We start from the raw sequence: 15,851 nt of genomic DNA on the forward strand, positions 1-15,851 counted from the left end.
CACGAGACAAAATAATCAGCTTCTCACAGTAGACATGTTTTGACGTGAAGTCGTAACTGGGCAATTTCAAGTCAGAATATCTGACAAATGACTCGTCTGGAACGCAGCATTACACTCACACGCGGACAGTGAAGCAGCCACGACGGAGGAGCCCTCGTTGACATTAATGACCGTTAATGTCAAACACGGTTCCTACTGTCATGAAAAACCTGAAAAGTCATGGAATTGTAAAATGTATATTTCCAGGCCTGGAAAAGTCCTTGAAAAAATAAAATCCTAATAGTTTTGGAGAAGTCATGGAAATTTGTTATATTCATATTTTCATGTCGTTCATTTACGCTGAGTTTTAAACAATTAACATGCTTTTAAAAGAAATACACTCAAAATATAAGAAGGCATACGCTCTCATACTAATTGAAAAGTTTGGTGGGGAAGCAGGCGGGATAATGCACTATGCCAGGGAAGTGTAGATTTAACCATGCCTGGCTACAATAAACAAGAACATGCCATGGGTTACAACAGACAAAGACTTCGATCAAACTATTGTCTCATTCGTTTGTGTCATTTAAGGTATACTGTTTGCTTTGGAATTGTCATTGTTAGCTTAAATACAACATTTCGTCACTTTTCATGTATACACCGAGATTTCACAAAATAGTTTTTCATTGAAATCTGGTATAAGTTATTGAAAAGTCAATAACTGTGATTTCCCCAATCTATCAAATTTAAGATAATTATCTTTATATGCTTGTGTTTGTACTGGGAAGAGTTCGGTTCCGTCGGTCAATCTGTGTGAAACTGGACTCATTAGATCACATATCTATATAAAACTTCATGGAGCATAGGGCAGTGATTCAAAACAAACATTTAATCTAATGAGCAATTAGCAGGCAAGGATCGAAATCACGTGACGGACGCAGGAAGTAAAGCGTCTATCCTTGCTGCAGTGTGCAAAACGTATGCCACGCTTCAAAATGCATGTGCTCGTATTATTATTATTATTATTATTATTATTATTATTATTATTATTATTATTATTATTATGAGTAGTAGCAGGAATAGTATGAGAATTATTAGGCGGAACCTTTGAAAGGTGCTGTTGTTTCACGTCGGCGTTGCACTCCAGACTGTCAACAAGACCTGCCACGGAAGTTACTTCTTCAGCGGCACCCGCAGGTACAGTTTTAAGTATTTATACACGTATTTATAGTATTTTCCGGGTTTCTGTGTGTTTTAAGATGCTGTGGCAGAATAGCAACTGAACGACATTCAACTGCGTCAGTCAAAGGTAACAACGGCAAGAATATCGAGCTCGTAGCTAACTTCCATTGTCAGATCATGCTTCGAATTAGCCAGCAAAGCTAACAGTTAGTGAGTAGAAGTGGACATTTTGGATATAAATGTGGTTTGTCTCAGGCGCCGAATCGAAGAATAGAATCTAAAAATGCAGTTAATGTTCCAAACCAGAATCTATCTCATATCTGTGTTTTTTTACAAGCGCGGAACTCTTAAAAGTCGCAGATTTTTCAATTGAGTTTGGTTTAAAAAATAACCGTAAGAACCTATTAACTTGTACTTCTGTAAAAAAACTTCTGTTCCTTTCTCCTAAAATAATTGAAGAACAATTAAAACAAACAATGCACGTTGCTTATTGCACTGAATCGTTGCAGAATTTAAGAGGAGCTGCTGAATTTCAATGTGGATGATGAACAAACAATAATATCTAGAAGGAATCTGTGCTGAGAAACAAGGGGATATAAAATCCAGTCTTTTTTGGGCAGAGTTTGGTGGGACACAAGCCAGAAGGGAGCGTGTCAGGACTCCATCCTCCCCTGATAACCTCTAACCACTGGCATCCCTGCCCAGCTTTGTATGACTGTATTTTGCTGTCATAAAGTTACTGATTTGGGATTTTTGCGATTTCCAAATTGGTGTGAGTCAACCTCGGAAGCGCTCGCCGTGCTTCAAATGCCGCTGACGAGAAATACCTCTTCTCTTTCCCAGAAAACCGCCCCATAACAGATCAACAGCAAGGAGCCGGTAACCCGCAGGAGCTGCAGGCTGTGGTCGCCCGCTCCGGGGCAAGGGGGTGATTATGTGGCCGGGACGGCGTCTGTAACGTGGCTTTTAACAGATCTCAGGCCAGGCTCAGAGAGGGCGCATTCCTTGGAGGTGAGCTATTAAACACGTTTGATAAAGGGGAAAACTGCACCGTGTTTTGGGTGTGGGCGTTCATAGGCATCTAATTCCAGTTTGTTTGGAGCCTTAAGCTTTAACCCACATTCTGAACTGTCCTATGAGTGTGTAAGCTGCATATATATATATATATATATAGAGTTCTGCAACTAACAATCTGCAGATTCTTTTCTCAATTATCCATTAGTTGTTTTGTTTTTTAAATGATGTATGTCATGGTTTTGCCAGATCTCGAAGTGTCCGTTTCAGATTTCTTGTTTTGATGCAGTGACAGTCCAAAACCCAAAGACGTTCAGTTTATAATGATGTGCAAGGAGAAACATTTAAAGTATTCATTTCATAAGATGTTAAGTTCATCTTTAAATGTATATATGTGGTGGCTTCATTTTCTAAACAAAAACAACAGTCTTCTAAGTGTATACCTGCAAGAAGTCTAGACTAATTGAAAACCCTTTTTTTCGAATCAATTCTAATTCTCAATCTAAACATTTTTCATTGTTTAACATGATAGTGCAGCTTATAGCTTTGTGCTTTAGTTGGATTTTAGACATTTAATCACATTACTTTTTGTACTAGAAAAATATGATGAACATTCTGACCATTTTCCGATGTTTCATACCCAAAAAAGTTACTAGTTCATTGAGAAAATAAATAAAAACAATTAATTTGAACACAGATGGATTTGTAGTCCACTGCTCCCCTTCAGTTTTTATATCCATATGTATTTATTTATCATCTGGACTTTCATGTCCATCTGAGACTTGACATTCTCCATCTATCCGTCTCCTAACAGGGATTTCCCATTTAGTGTGTTCATATTAATGCAAAGATGGAGGTGAACGGAGCCCCCCCCGACGTCCTCCTCCAGCATCCCTGGCTTCCTGTGGGCATCAGCGGCTGCCAGCTCCTCGCTAAGATCTGGTTTGGAGACGCGGCGTACCACCTCCTGCTGACTGACATGAGCTGCGTATGGGAGGAGAGGATGGACTCAGCCGCCATCCAGAGGCGATCACAGGTACCCAGTAGAAGCAAAGCAGAGGTTTGGCTTTTAACCAGGGCTGCAACTAGTGCTTATTTTCTTTCATCTATTAAGCCGTTTTCAGCCATGAACTCTGGAGGATGTCCGCAGAATTGGGTCCAGGCTTTCTCTGGAAAGAAAATCTAAAACAAAAAGCCGGGACTCAAACTGGCCTTGTTTCCAAAAGTCAAGACTGAATGTTTTTCTCCGGTAAATGAATCAAGTTTCCTTCCACCAGGAGCTGAACCGGCGTTTGCGAGCCCCGGTCAAAGCTTTCTTCTCCCACCTGTGTGAGGTGGCTCGGCCCTGCCTGTCGGGAAGCGGCGAGCGAACCGATGGCGAGGCTCAGATCTCCCTGACGCGACGCGAGGACGACAACATCAGCATCAGTCTGAAGAGCGAGCTGGCGGAGCTGCCCTTCTACTGGGAGTTTCGCTGCACCCCTGCCCCTGTCACACTGGTACGGTCCATGTTTCAGATCTGACCTCCTCAGGGTATGCGAGGGTGTTGCAAGCTTTGTTTTTAGCTTTGGTCGGATGTTTGTCGCCCTGCCGCTGAGTATTCATGTTCTTGGTCTGTATCCAAATGTTGATACAGCTCAGTTTGACATAGTGTGAATTAAATCAATGAATCTCGCATTCTGATAATCACCAGATTATCTGTTTACGAGTATCCCTGTATTTCTTTAAAACCAAACAAATAAGAAAGTTGAAACATCTTAAAGAGAATTGGAAACTACATGTTTAAAAAAATAAAATAACCCTGACTATCACAATTGCCTCTTTCACTGCATCCTGTGTGTTTTCCCAGGTGTGTACTCAGCTGCTGCGCCCCCTGCTGGCGATGAGCCGCCTGCTGCAGCGGCAGGTGGGGCAGCTGGGAGGTCTGCTGGTGAAGAAGGACTTGGAGATCCAGGACTACAGAGAGAACGGAGCCACGCTCAGCAGAGGTGCACACACAAACACGCACCTGTATATAACATAACACACATACAACATGACTGACATGGAATAATAGTACTCTGAGCCAAAAGTTCAAAAGATAGTGCTGTTATTCAAGTGCATGTCTAAACAGTTAAATCATCTTAACCTTGACTTTTTGGGAACAACAAATGTCTCAGAATTCAGACTTAATGGTCTAAAAATAGTCCTACTTATATTAATATATTTTATACATTAACTCTAAATCCAAAAAATCCAAAACCAGCATCATGAAATATGTGGGTATCGAGAATACTCAAATAATCTTTAACTTTGTGCTTCCCATTGGATTTTCATCCGCTTTTCTTATATTGCTAATTTTTTAAAAATATATTTATAGTAAACACTTCAGATAAATTCATTTAATTTAATGTCTTTCCTTGACCTCATGACTTTTTACATCGCCATTGAGGAATAGGGTTAGTAAAATTGAATTTAAGTCACATGCCACATGTTCAGGATGTACACAATGAGTATTAATATACAGTGTATATATATATATATATATATATATATATATATATATATATATACATTTATATGTATATGGATTTTTAAAAACACAAGAATAGGAAAGTAGTTTAATGCAACAAAAATATAAAAACAATCTTCTTCTCACTTGTTGAGAAGCACACAATGAGAAGGTATGTTTTTCAATGCTCATAGTCCAAGTGTGTGTGTGTGTGTGTGTGTTTGAACCCAGAGCGGCTGCAGACGGATGTTTTTGAGGAGCAAACCAACAGAGAGAACTTCGTTTCAAAGGTGAGAGGTCAGCGACACACACATACATACACACACACAGACACACACACACCACAGCCCTCGGCTGGCCTGTTGTTTTGGGTCTGTTTTTGCCGTCCTTTCTCGTCCATGCCTCATCGTAAACCGGCTGTGGCGAACGCGGCGAGAACCACATGATAAAACACTGCGGCCGCTGGAACGCACGGCTCTCTGTCTGACTGAAACACGAGCCGCCGTGACCAACTCTAAAGTCGCGGCACGTCACTGTCCTGTCAGAGCCATCGGCTGATTTGTCAATGTGGGTGTTTGTACTTACTGTATGAAGGTGTGAAATGTCTCATCCTGGACCATGATGACCTCTGACTGATTGTGTGTGTGACTCAAGGCATTTCAGATCTACCTGTGGAATTTCCAAGGTGTGTCAGTCTCTCCGGGTTTATTTTTGGTTCACTTTTAATATGAGGGCTTGGTGATTTGGCCAAAAGTGATATCAGGATGAAAACTCATCTATATAATCACGAGAAATTAACAAATGATTCTATCTTTTAAGTTTAAAGACCTATTTTAGCTTTGGGGTGAAACTGTTCATGGGCAAACTGAGGAAGATCAATAAGCAATATACAAACATATATTGGACTTGTAATATTGCTATTGATGAATATTATATTGCAATAATTGTTGATATTGTTTTGTCCCCCAGCCCCTGATATATATTCATCCATTCAGCAGATTAGTAGATAGACAGATTTCTGAAAATTATTGAGGCTGTTTTTTTTCTTGCCTGTGTATGGAAACATTGTCCAATTCCACAGGGAGGCTGTGAAATTTCTAAAGATTACTATCAGAGAACTTGGATGTGGGGAAATTTCCCTTCCTGGGTGACTGGGAGCGACACACTGTAGCGTAATTCAGAGTTTGTTTGACTCATCACCAGTTGCATCATTTGGCGGTTTTCATGAGGGAAACGGGCCTGTTTGTTGATGCTGTTTGTGTATAAGGACAAACCAGGAAAGAATCACATTCAAAGGTGGTGGAAAGGCTCCAGCTGGAAAGTTACATCAGGGTCACAGTGGCGGCTCTGTTTTCAGCTTTTTGGTGACCATATGATGGTTGAGGGTGAGGGTGGGCGCACAGCGAGAGACCACAGAAGAAGAAGACGAAGAAGAGGTAGAAGAGGAACGCTACTGCGGATCAAAGTCCTCTCTTTCGTGGCAAATTCCACCGGGCTGCGAGGAGACTGCCTGCAGACCAAAGTCCAAGCTGGAATAAAACGTGTGTGGGGGGAAAAATGTCACCGGGATGCGTCAAAGGAAGGATCGCACACACTGGACGACCCGCTGTGTGTGTGTCGGAGAAAGAGTGGAGGCGTTTGGCGTCAGCGTGTTGTATTTATCTGTCGGGGTCGGGCCTTTGCGTGCTGTCTGTCCACCCGGTGACTGGTGCTTGTCTGTGTCTGTCTCCATGGCAACATCTGCCCAACCCATCAGTGCTTCAAACTGAGCCAGAGCTTCGGAGTGTACTGTGCTAATCAATAGGTCGATCGTGAGAGAGCTGTCAAAAACATTCAAGGTCCACTTACGAGCAAGAATAACCAAGACAGAAACTAGAAGAGCTGCTTTCAGACTCGCACTGAACTCTGGATATTCTCCTGATGTTTCTCCGGAGAGGCTGCATGTGAGAACATGAAGGTCAGAGTCAGTTGCCCTGGACTTTCTCCAGCGAGTGGGCATGTTGATGACTTTTGTAAAATGCGTCAGGCCCAAAACTGAAATAATCCACAAAAGAATATAAATATCTCAGGATGAAAAGAGGAGCCAGACACCGAGAAGCTCCTAGACGTCAACTTGAGGAGACGACGAGATTAAAGAGCTTTTGGCGATAAGGGCAGAAGCTAGTGTTGATGAGCTCACATCTGACAATGACTTAAAGGTGATTTTCTCAGTGTGATGAGATTTAAGTCTTCGCTCTATTTTTAGTTATAGGCCGAATGTGAATGAAGTAAAAAAATTAAACAAAGCCGAATGATTTCTTCAGCGTGCGTTAACCTTTTCGATGTCACAACCCGAGCTGTGTTTTTACACAGGACTTGGCAAACTGTTTTCCCTTTGTCTCCACTCTCGATGCTAAGTAGGATCAGCTTCCCTTAGAGTGATATCAATCTTCCCTACGTCAGAGAGTTTATAAGTAACCAACAAGACGGATCAGAGTCACAGGTACAACGCAGAGTCTGTGTGTGTCTCCTGCGTCAGTTTCGCCTTCAGTTTTTCCTTCCTTGAACTTGAACTTCTGTGACATTTGCGCAGATATTTACGTGGCGAGTGCCAAAAGACAGCAGAGCCTCATCACCGCCTCCCCCCCCCGCAGTCCGCCCTCCTCTTTTACCATTTCCACAAGCGTGTGTTTGTGCTTGCGCCATTTGTGGCCTTTGTGTCCCACACCAAGGGGACCGGGAGCTCAGAGGGACAGTGGAAGAGAGACGATGATGACAGGAGCAGGAGGAGCTTTTATTTTCTACTGCAGCTTTCCATGAAAGCCCTTCCCCACGCGGCCACCACACAAACACCCCACCCAGCTCAGGTCAACATTTACATGGGTGGAATTAGCCTATATGCTTCCCACTGATACATACACACACACGCACACACAAACACACACTTGGATTTAACTTTGGTACAAGCAAAAGCTGGTCATGGAGCTGTAGGATGAAAAAAAAAGGATCACATCAACTTCCCTTAGGACCTAAATTTAGTGCGTGTGTGTGTGAGTGGGAGTGTCTACTCTCCACACAGAGCAGGCTCTGACGCATGCTTTTGGTTTTGCAGAGTCGAGTGCGTGTGTGTGTGTGTGTGTGTTTCATTGAAGCCGTGTTTTTATCGTCACGTTTGTGCGTGCGTGTGCACGTGCACCCCGGTGACACATGCTCTGCAGCTCTCAGCGCGTTGTCACACTTGACAGCTCCGAATTGAATTGTCACCACTTGGGAACGTCGCCCGCTTCCTGTTTCATGAGACGGCGGCTTCACAGCTCCACGGTGACCACGCTGCAATGAATGAAGCGACATGTGACAATTAGTGGCCGCCTCTGACCAAAACACCTCACTTGAGCTGCACAGAATCACATAATTGGGTCCAAACGTTTGCGGCTTCCAAATTTGGCGTTCCTTGCTCTGAATCTCCTCAAATTGAAGGTTTTCCTGGTCGGGTTTTTGCGCTCGAAGCTACTTAGATGAGAGTCATTAAGAAGCTGCTGTGTAGAGATGTGCAGTTTTCCGTCTCCAGTATAAGCGTCTGTAATGATTAGGTGCTCAAACGGGTGAAGACATTTTCCTTAAATGCAGCGTAGCTCCCCACATGAAGCGCTGCACTGTCACAACAGGAGGAGTCCAATCCTAATATCTGTGTGCCCCGACCAGAGGCTCTAAGTTAAGAGCAGAGCAGGAAACTTTCATCCGGTGACCACAGCAGCTGATGGAGCCCAAAATACATTTTGACTCTAAGCGACCAAACTTGACATGAAGAATGGAGGGAAGCCTGGATATTGATTGGTTTAAATCCATAAAACACAACCTGGAAGCTCTTTTTCTTTTTGTTTTCATGTGGACACCCGACACATGTCGTCATATTCAGTCCTCCCGCCAGATGTTGAACCTGGTTGCACGGGTTTGCTCTCATTCACCCTCAAGAGCATTAGTGAGATTGATGTAGGGTGTGTGGTTTACAATAGTTTGTCAAAGGGCTAGGTTGTAGTTATGGTGACACCACGGTGCACGTAACGTCTGTGGTTGACATGTGACACCACAGATGTTACCGCGCGGTTATTGGCGAGAGCTGTGACTGAAGACTCAGTTATCTGTAATCCTTCTGTGAAGCATGTTAACTCCTTACTATTTCTATTATATAAACTGTATATATTTATTTATTTATTCTGTATATATAGTAAAATAAAAGCCACTAAATTGATGCCCCATCCCTCCATCAAGTCTAGTGCAAAGGGGTTCCATACTTTTGGCGAAATCGAACCACAGATTGTATTTAAATATGGACGACCCGTCCCCCATGATATGGTAAATTAACACATTAGTCCAGACAGGATATAGTTTCCTTCTCCACTTGCTGAAGCAGCGATATGATGCTGTGTCCTGAGCCCACTGTCATCTTGTTCGACTGATAACACTCATAGTTATGCAGAAACTATAATAAAGATTTTTTTTTATTTCTCAGGAGGGGCAGCTTAGTCAATCATGACGTTTTAATTTGCGTTTTATTGCACCAATTTGCACCTTCAACAAACATCAGTGTGATAAGAACTACCTAAAACTAAATTAAAACGATTGGTTGTTTATTTAATCTTTTTAGTTTGTACCTTGTCCCCTCTGCTCGTCCATCTTTGACCCAAAACAACAATAGTATAATGTAATCTATAAAAAAGTTGTTATTGTGTGTAATATGATCAGAGTATAACGTGGCCTGATCTCACAGAATACACGTGTGTAGTGTTGTTGGGGATATTGATGGCTGAAACCTCCCTCCTCTTCTCTCCCTTGCTCCTCAGTCAATCATTGACTCTCATAAACGCAGCGAGCAGCTTTTTATCTCACTAACCTGAGGAATTCCGAGCCGGGGTGGTAAGTAGGCGAGGCCGATATAAGTGAGGGCAACACAACGGCACATGCAAGTGATGGTGAACTCCCAATATTCTGCTTCCCGGCTGCATTCCGCGATATTTGCGGCTGTATTTGTAACAGATCTGCTCCAGTCTGGGTCTGCAGGTGTTGAATCGCGTAGTTTGTGAGTCATACGTCTTAAGATCCAGTAACTGTCAAATGTTCTCATGAAGATATCTTAAAGGAGCTCGATATTTGCAGCTGATACAGATCCGATCACGCCAGACCACATTCTGAGCAGTTAACAGCCCTAGTTGGTTTCAGCTTTTCTTGAGGTCTGGAAATAAAGAATCTGGACTTTCACAACTTGATAAGCAAATCAAATTAGTAACCTGAAAATGTATTACCTCAACCCTGTCTGGTTGAGTGTGATCCAAATGAAAAACTGCATTTAGTGGATTTAAATGTGGTTTAATAAGGAGAATGTTGGCCTTGGCAGTAGTATGAACTCTACTTAGTGACATTCTAGTTAATAAAATTTGAAAAATAGTGTAATTTACAGTTTTGAGACTCGGCTCTCAGATAACGTAGATTAGCAAGTTTCTTCTTGAACTAAAACATTTAGTTGAACAAAAAGTCAAACTTCCCGTGGCTGCTTCTTGCAATCTGAAAATCTCTTCAGGTTGTTTTATTCATTACATTCTGAATCAAATCCTGAAAATAATCACGAGTTGTGTAACTGTAGTTTTTACTCTGCGAGGAGTAAAAGACGGCAAAACAAAAACATCTCCGCACAGTAGATCTTCTCCGCCTCCTCCTGTGCCTTCTGTCAGTTGCGCACAGTTTCCACAGGGTTGTCCCCCGCTCCGGGTCTGTAATTAGCCGCTCTGTGGCCTGGCTGCTTCCCCTCTTCAGCTGCTGGTCGCTGGGCCGAGCCCTCGGCCTGGACCGGCCCGAGTGCGGCGTCCCGCAAAGACATCACGGGCAACATGAGAGCAGCAACACGGAACACGGCAGCAGCAGCAGCAGCAGCAGCAGCAGCAGTGCTTGTCAGCACGTGAACACGCAATTTGCAAGAACCTCCTCCAGGGAGACTTTGTGACACCAAACACTCGCTGTCACAGCAACATAGTGGACGAGTGCGGTGGCAGCCAGTCGAGCTGAAACTGCTTCAAAGTGATCGAGAGCCACAAACAAACATGAGGCTTTCCTCAGCTGAAAGAAGATGAATGTCCAGTTCACACCTGAGCAGTGCATTGGGTTTGGCACAGATTTCTGTTTTTGACTCTTCAGCAGGGCTTTGTTTCCAAGGTCTATTATGTGCGTGTGTTGATTTTTAGCCTTCTGTTTACTTCCACCAAGAAAGTTATGTTTTTGTTTATACAACAACTAACTGATTTCCTTGTAACTTGGTGTGGGAACGGAGCATCGGCCATTACATTTTGGCGTGTTTTTCCCTCCCTTCTACATTGTGGGACAGATATCATTGGGACCTGATGTCTATGAAGTTGTGCAATTGGGTGCGGCTTGATTGAACCGCTGGGTGTTCTACTGTGTGCCATCCCAGTTTGTTTGTTTATCAGTAGGATCACGTAAAAACTACTGAAAGGATTTTCGCGAAAGTTGGTGGAAGGATGGTACATGAGACAAGAAAGAACCCAATAAATTCGGGGTTGGATCTAAGAATTGTTTTAACCCTTTTTCTAACTTTGAGAGATTGGGCGTTTGTTTGACATCTTCAGCATTTACCTAGGGAATAATTCTCAGGACATTTAGGGAACTGATATCTATGAGTGCTTGCTTGATTGAATTAAAGGGGACTGATGTATCGACTCAAATTGAGACCATCTCAAACAAACTCAAGTTTGAGATCTAAAGCTCCAAACCTCATCACTTCCGATCCTATCAACCTCGTCATTCTGCTCAAACTCTTCCCTCCATCCTGGTTAAACCCTCCGCTCCTCTTCCAAGGACACCACCTCGAGAGCTCAGGGTTCAATTGGAAAAGCAACACCTCGCTCTCTGATTCGGGGCAGGAAGCTGAGAAATTGAGGTTTGCGAGGAAAGACGGGAAAGTAAACACGGGTTCAGCAACAGAGACGAGGATGACGGGGAGTTTGTGTGAGACTCTCTGGCACCAGACCTCCTCCTCCGCTTTAAAAACAACAACAACAACAACAGCAGCGGCAGCAGCAGCGCGTCTAAAATCAGAGCTGTTTACCCGCTAATAATAGAGAAACACCAACATGCTGCCAACTCTTCCCCCTTTTCTCTCATCACCTTCACCACACATGATGCTTTACTATGGGGTAGGAGGTTTGGCTACCAGGTGAGCACTCCTCCTCCTCCTCCTCCCGCTCATTTCCTCTGTGGTTGGAGGACTTTGTTCTGCAACACCAGCAGAGAGGAACTTTCCAGGACGCTACTCAGCTCGAGAAAAGCGAGCGAGAGGTTATTGACCTGCCGTAATCGCCTCTTTATTCCCCGTCTGGCATTTCTTTCCTAGTCGGCAACAGCAGGTCAGAACAATCCTCTCACTGCTGTGCTCACTGTCATACCTTTCCCTCAAATAAAGAGAGGCGTAGAGGCGTGCTTGTGCCAAGAAAAGAATAAAAATACAAAATAATAATTAACAAATAAAATTATGTAAGTATGCAGGTTTCTTACCATCTCTTGGTTATTTCTGTCTAATATTAGCGTTAAACCCCCTCAAATAAAATGTTATAATGAAATATCAACTTGTAATTTAAATAAATTAGATTTAAATTGACCTATTAAGTCAAAATAGCGATAGGTTGGGTTAGGTTAAGATAGTTAAGGTTAAACTTTATTGTCCACAGTAATAAGAATAATTAAAAAACTGTAAATCTGTGGAGCTCGATCACAGACAGAGCCAGTAGTTTTCCACACAACAGAACGGCTTCGTCTGGAAAATAACATTTTGACCATAAATAGATTGATTTACACAAGATTTTATGGGTTTTGATTAATCTTATAGTTAAAATTTTGTCTTTGTATTTTATTATTTTGACCTGATAGCTCATGATTTGACATTATACCTTCCCACAGGTAATAAAGTAATTTCATCCGGCAAAACTATGAATCAGTTGTTTTAATGGGAAGAGTGGATTTCCATTAAAAACAAGAAATTACTTTTGAGAAAGTGAACACAATATTTCAGATCAAACAAGAAGTGAGCTCATTTGGGGGGGGGGGGGGGGGGGGGGGTTGCTTAAAAAGAGAGAATAAGGATCGGCTTTCTGCTGCTTCCTCTCCCCTCTGCACATTGGTCGCTCTGTGTTCCCGAAGCAGAACCAAGCCTCACCAGAGCATACATTTATTTTTACGATATTTAAACAAACAAATAACAAAAATAAATCAATGCGAAACCTCCAAACCTGACCAAAGTGTGTTTAGGAGCCCCTCAGCACTGACAGCGAGCGGGGAGACCACCAATTTCTCCCGGTCAATATTTGAGGAGCTAATTTGGAGAGTTTGTCCTCTCCATCGGCGGAAAAAAAAGAAGAAGGGATTTAGTGAATAGCGCGTGTTTTTCTACGCTTCAGACGTGTGTTCGCATAATGTGGCAAAAGTTTACACGCGCCCTTATCTGTCAGTTTTGCGGTTGACAGAGCTGGAGTGTGTGTGTGTATGTGCGTGTGTGTGTTTCAGTTGTTCCTGTTCACAAGTCTACCTGTGGTCAGCTGTGCCAATAATGCAGCTTTGATTAGAGGCTTATCGCAGCAGCAGCACGCCCTGCATCACACCTCAGACATGTGACTCCCATAGTCGGGCCGTAAAACAAACATACCCCCGAGGCACCACGCTGCGCCGATAAAAGGGAACTTCAAATCAAGTTTTTATTCCAAGCATATGATTATTTCTTTTCATGGATTTGTGGATTTATTGGCTTTAGGGCCGCGGAATGAGGGCTTAAAAGAAAAGGTCCATGTGACTTCTTATAGACATGTGGGTTCATATGCTTTAAAGCAAGAAGAGGGATCTGACATTGTAGATCAATGGTGCAGAATATCATCCCATAAGCGCTAAAACTTAAAAAATTGGACTTAAAATATATTTAAAGGACAATTTCAGTTTTTTCCAACTGGAAAGATAATATTCTATAAGAGTTAAGACCTGGAGGTAAAATGCTGAAAATCCAAGACAAAACCCATAAGCAGCCACACAATCCTGCATGATTCAAACTGCAATTTTGGTAGATTGTGTAAACCATTGATTCCCAACCAGGGTGTCATGGCTACTGGAACATACTACAATGAAAGCACGCACTGAGCTCTGAACATCTTCCTGAAATCGTATTCTGGCCAACCCCCAGTTAAATGTCAGCAGAACGTCTGGGAAACTTCCCACTGAGCACGTGGGTGAATCGATGACGTTTCTAAAATGTGACGGGTGTGAAAGTGGAACAATACAAAAACATCTGGATGAAAAAGAGATGTCATAGACATAGAAGACGGGAAGATGTAAACGAGATGAAAAGACGAGATTTGTGCGGTTTTGGGGATAAAGACTGACGCCGGTGTTGATGTGCTTTAAATATACACATGAAATAAGTTTAAATGAGTGTATTTTGAACATGAGGATACTTTTAAACACTTGATTCAGGAGTAAAGCTGGAGGTGAATACACTTGAAATGCCTCTTATAAAAGTAGAGCAGGTTAAAGTTGAAGCAGTAATAAAAAAAAGCTTGTAAACTGTGACGAATGTTTATGACACAGAAGAATAATTCTGTTGTTCATCTTTATTTTCTTCTTAGAATACATTTTTCTAAGCTGCTGGTTTGTTTCCAACCTGTCTGATCTGACCTGTATTTCAAAAATGTATATCTTTATCACCTAAGCAACATTACAATAATCATGTCAATCAATGTAATCAGCTGTTTGCTGTTGAAGGAAACTCGTCGCTCATCTCTTCCCTCCGTCTCTCCTCCCTTCAGGCTCTCCCTCTGGTTTGTTCTGAGCAGCAGGAAACTCTGGGCTTCGACGATGACCTGCAGCAGCTGTACGCCTCCATCGTCGCCCACGGAAACACACGTGCACTAAAACGCAAGCTGTCGGAGGAGCGCTCGGTTCAGGAGGACCGGCCGGTGGCCACTGAGGAACATGACCTCACTCCATCCTTAGGTTTGTTTGGTTTGAACTCTAAAAGCTCACTGCTGATGTTCACACTTGTGTTGAATGTGTTTCTTATCAACGGCTGATATAATAAAAGCTCCAAGCAAAGGCTCAGTGACTTTCAGTTCAACAAACGATCCTGCAGGAATTCAGCTAATGGTCATTTTCCTGCTTAATAATCAATACACAGATAAGGAATTAACGCTTTTAAGTCCTGAACAATGTCTTCAGTTAAACCAGATGATCTGTAAGCAGCCAGGCTTGCTAGTTTAGTATGTTTAAGTTTGAAATGTAATGGAATAGAAGTATGAAGTACCTCAAAGCTGTACTTAAGGACAGGCTGACGCTTCAGATCTGCTGTTACCAATTAAGTTTCAAACACTAAAAGTACAATAATAAGTTTACTTCACACCTCACAAGTGTATTTGATCGTCTTTATCCTCGACTTTTAGATCTCGGGTCTGTCAGCGAAACACCTGAGAAGGTTGGAGAACAGAGCCACAAGCGGATGGATGCGACTGCAGCCACAAAGGCCGACGGAGCGACGGTCCAAAAGGTACGACTGGAATAAGAATTCAGCTTCATTTCGTCTTCAGGATAATCGTTCCTAAAAAAATTAAATATCTTTTTTCTCCTCTTTGTCCTCAGTCTATTGACCATCCAGCGGGGCGACCGTCCTCCAAACCAAAGAAGAAGAAAGTCGGACTGTTCCGATGAGCCCGAGCAGTAGGACACACACACACTCCATTAAGAACTTCATTAGGAAAAGTGCTTTTGGAGAAAAATGGAAAACGGGTCTGCCTTGAAAAGCATTTTTAAACCTTTACTTTTGCAGTATGGGATATTTTATCTGGTTTTAATATCAAGCAGTACTGATCATAGAAACAGATTTTAGACTTTTAAAGTTTAAATTAAATAATCGCATTTTAAAATTTTTAATGATTTTATGGTCTGCAACATGAAGCTTGATTTTAGTTCTATATTAAAGTTCAAGTCTTATCTGATCATTGTCATCACACTTGATGTTTTGTGACTCATTTGGATTAAGCAGCTAACCAGTTGAGTTATTAAGTGTTTTATTGAACAATCAACTTCCGTGTGGATTGAAACTGATTCATTGTATTTCTGGGACATTTGGACAAGTCAAACAAGGTGTTGATTAAAGATGTGAGTATCA

The 15,851-nt window shown here is 42.4% G+C and overlaps 1 protein-coding gene across 1 annotated transcript; it reads left to right on the plus strand.

The window, feature by feature from the left end:
* Positions 1-1,125: 1,125 nt before the first annotated feature.
* nhej1 (nonhomologous end-joining factor 1) lies at positions 1,126-15,851 on the plus strand. Its single transcript, XM_061066992.1, has 9 exons — positions 1,126-1,176; positions 2,005-2,172; positions 2,990-3,211; positions 3,453-3,674; positions 4,025-4,163; positions 4,898-4,956; positions 14,497-14,683; positions 15,127-15,230; positions 15,323-15,851. The coding sequence occupies exons 3-9, from the start codon at positions 3,026-3,028 to the stop codon at positions 15,389-15,391; spliced, it is 966 nt and encodes a 321-aa protein (XP_060922975.1). The 5' UTR covers positions 1,126-1,176; positions 2,005-2,172; positions 2,990-3,025; the 3' UTR covers positions 15,392-15,851.

Source organism: Limanda limanda, chromosome 23 (assembly GCF_963576545.1).
Source record: "Limanda limanda chromosome 23, fLimLim1.1, whole genome shotgun sequence".
In the NCBI taxonomy this organism is placed as follows: domain Eukaryota; kingdom Metazoa; phylum Chordata; class Actinopteri; order Pleuronectiformes; family Pleuronectidae; genus Limanda; species Limanda limanda.

Bases quoted from the DNA above. Each gene is read 5' to 3' on its own strand.
- nhej1 (XM_061066992.1), top strand. From the start codon at position 3,026: ATGGAGGTGAACGGAGCCCCCCCCGACGTCCTCCTCCAGCATCCCTGG. The intron at 3,675-4,024 runs GTACGGTCCATG...GTGTTTTCCCAG, and splicing joins CCCCTGCCCCTGTCACACTG to GTGTGTACTCAGCTGCTGCG. The intron at 4,164-4,897 runs GTGCACACACAA...GTTTGAACCCAG, and splicing joins CGGAGCCACGCTCAGCAGAG to AGCGGCTGCAGACGGATGTT.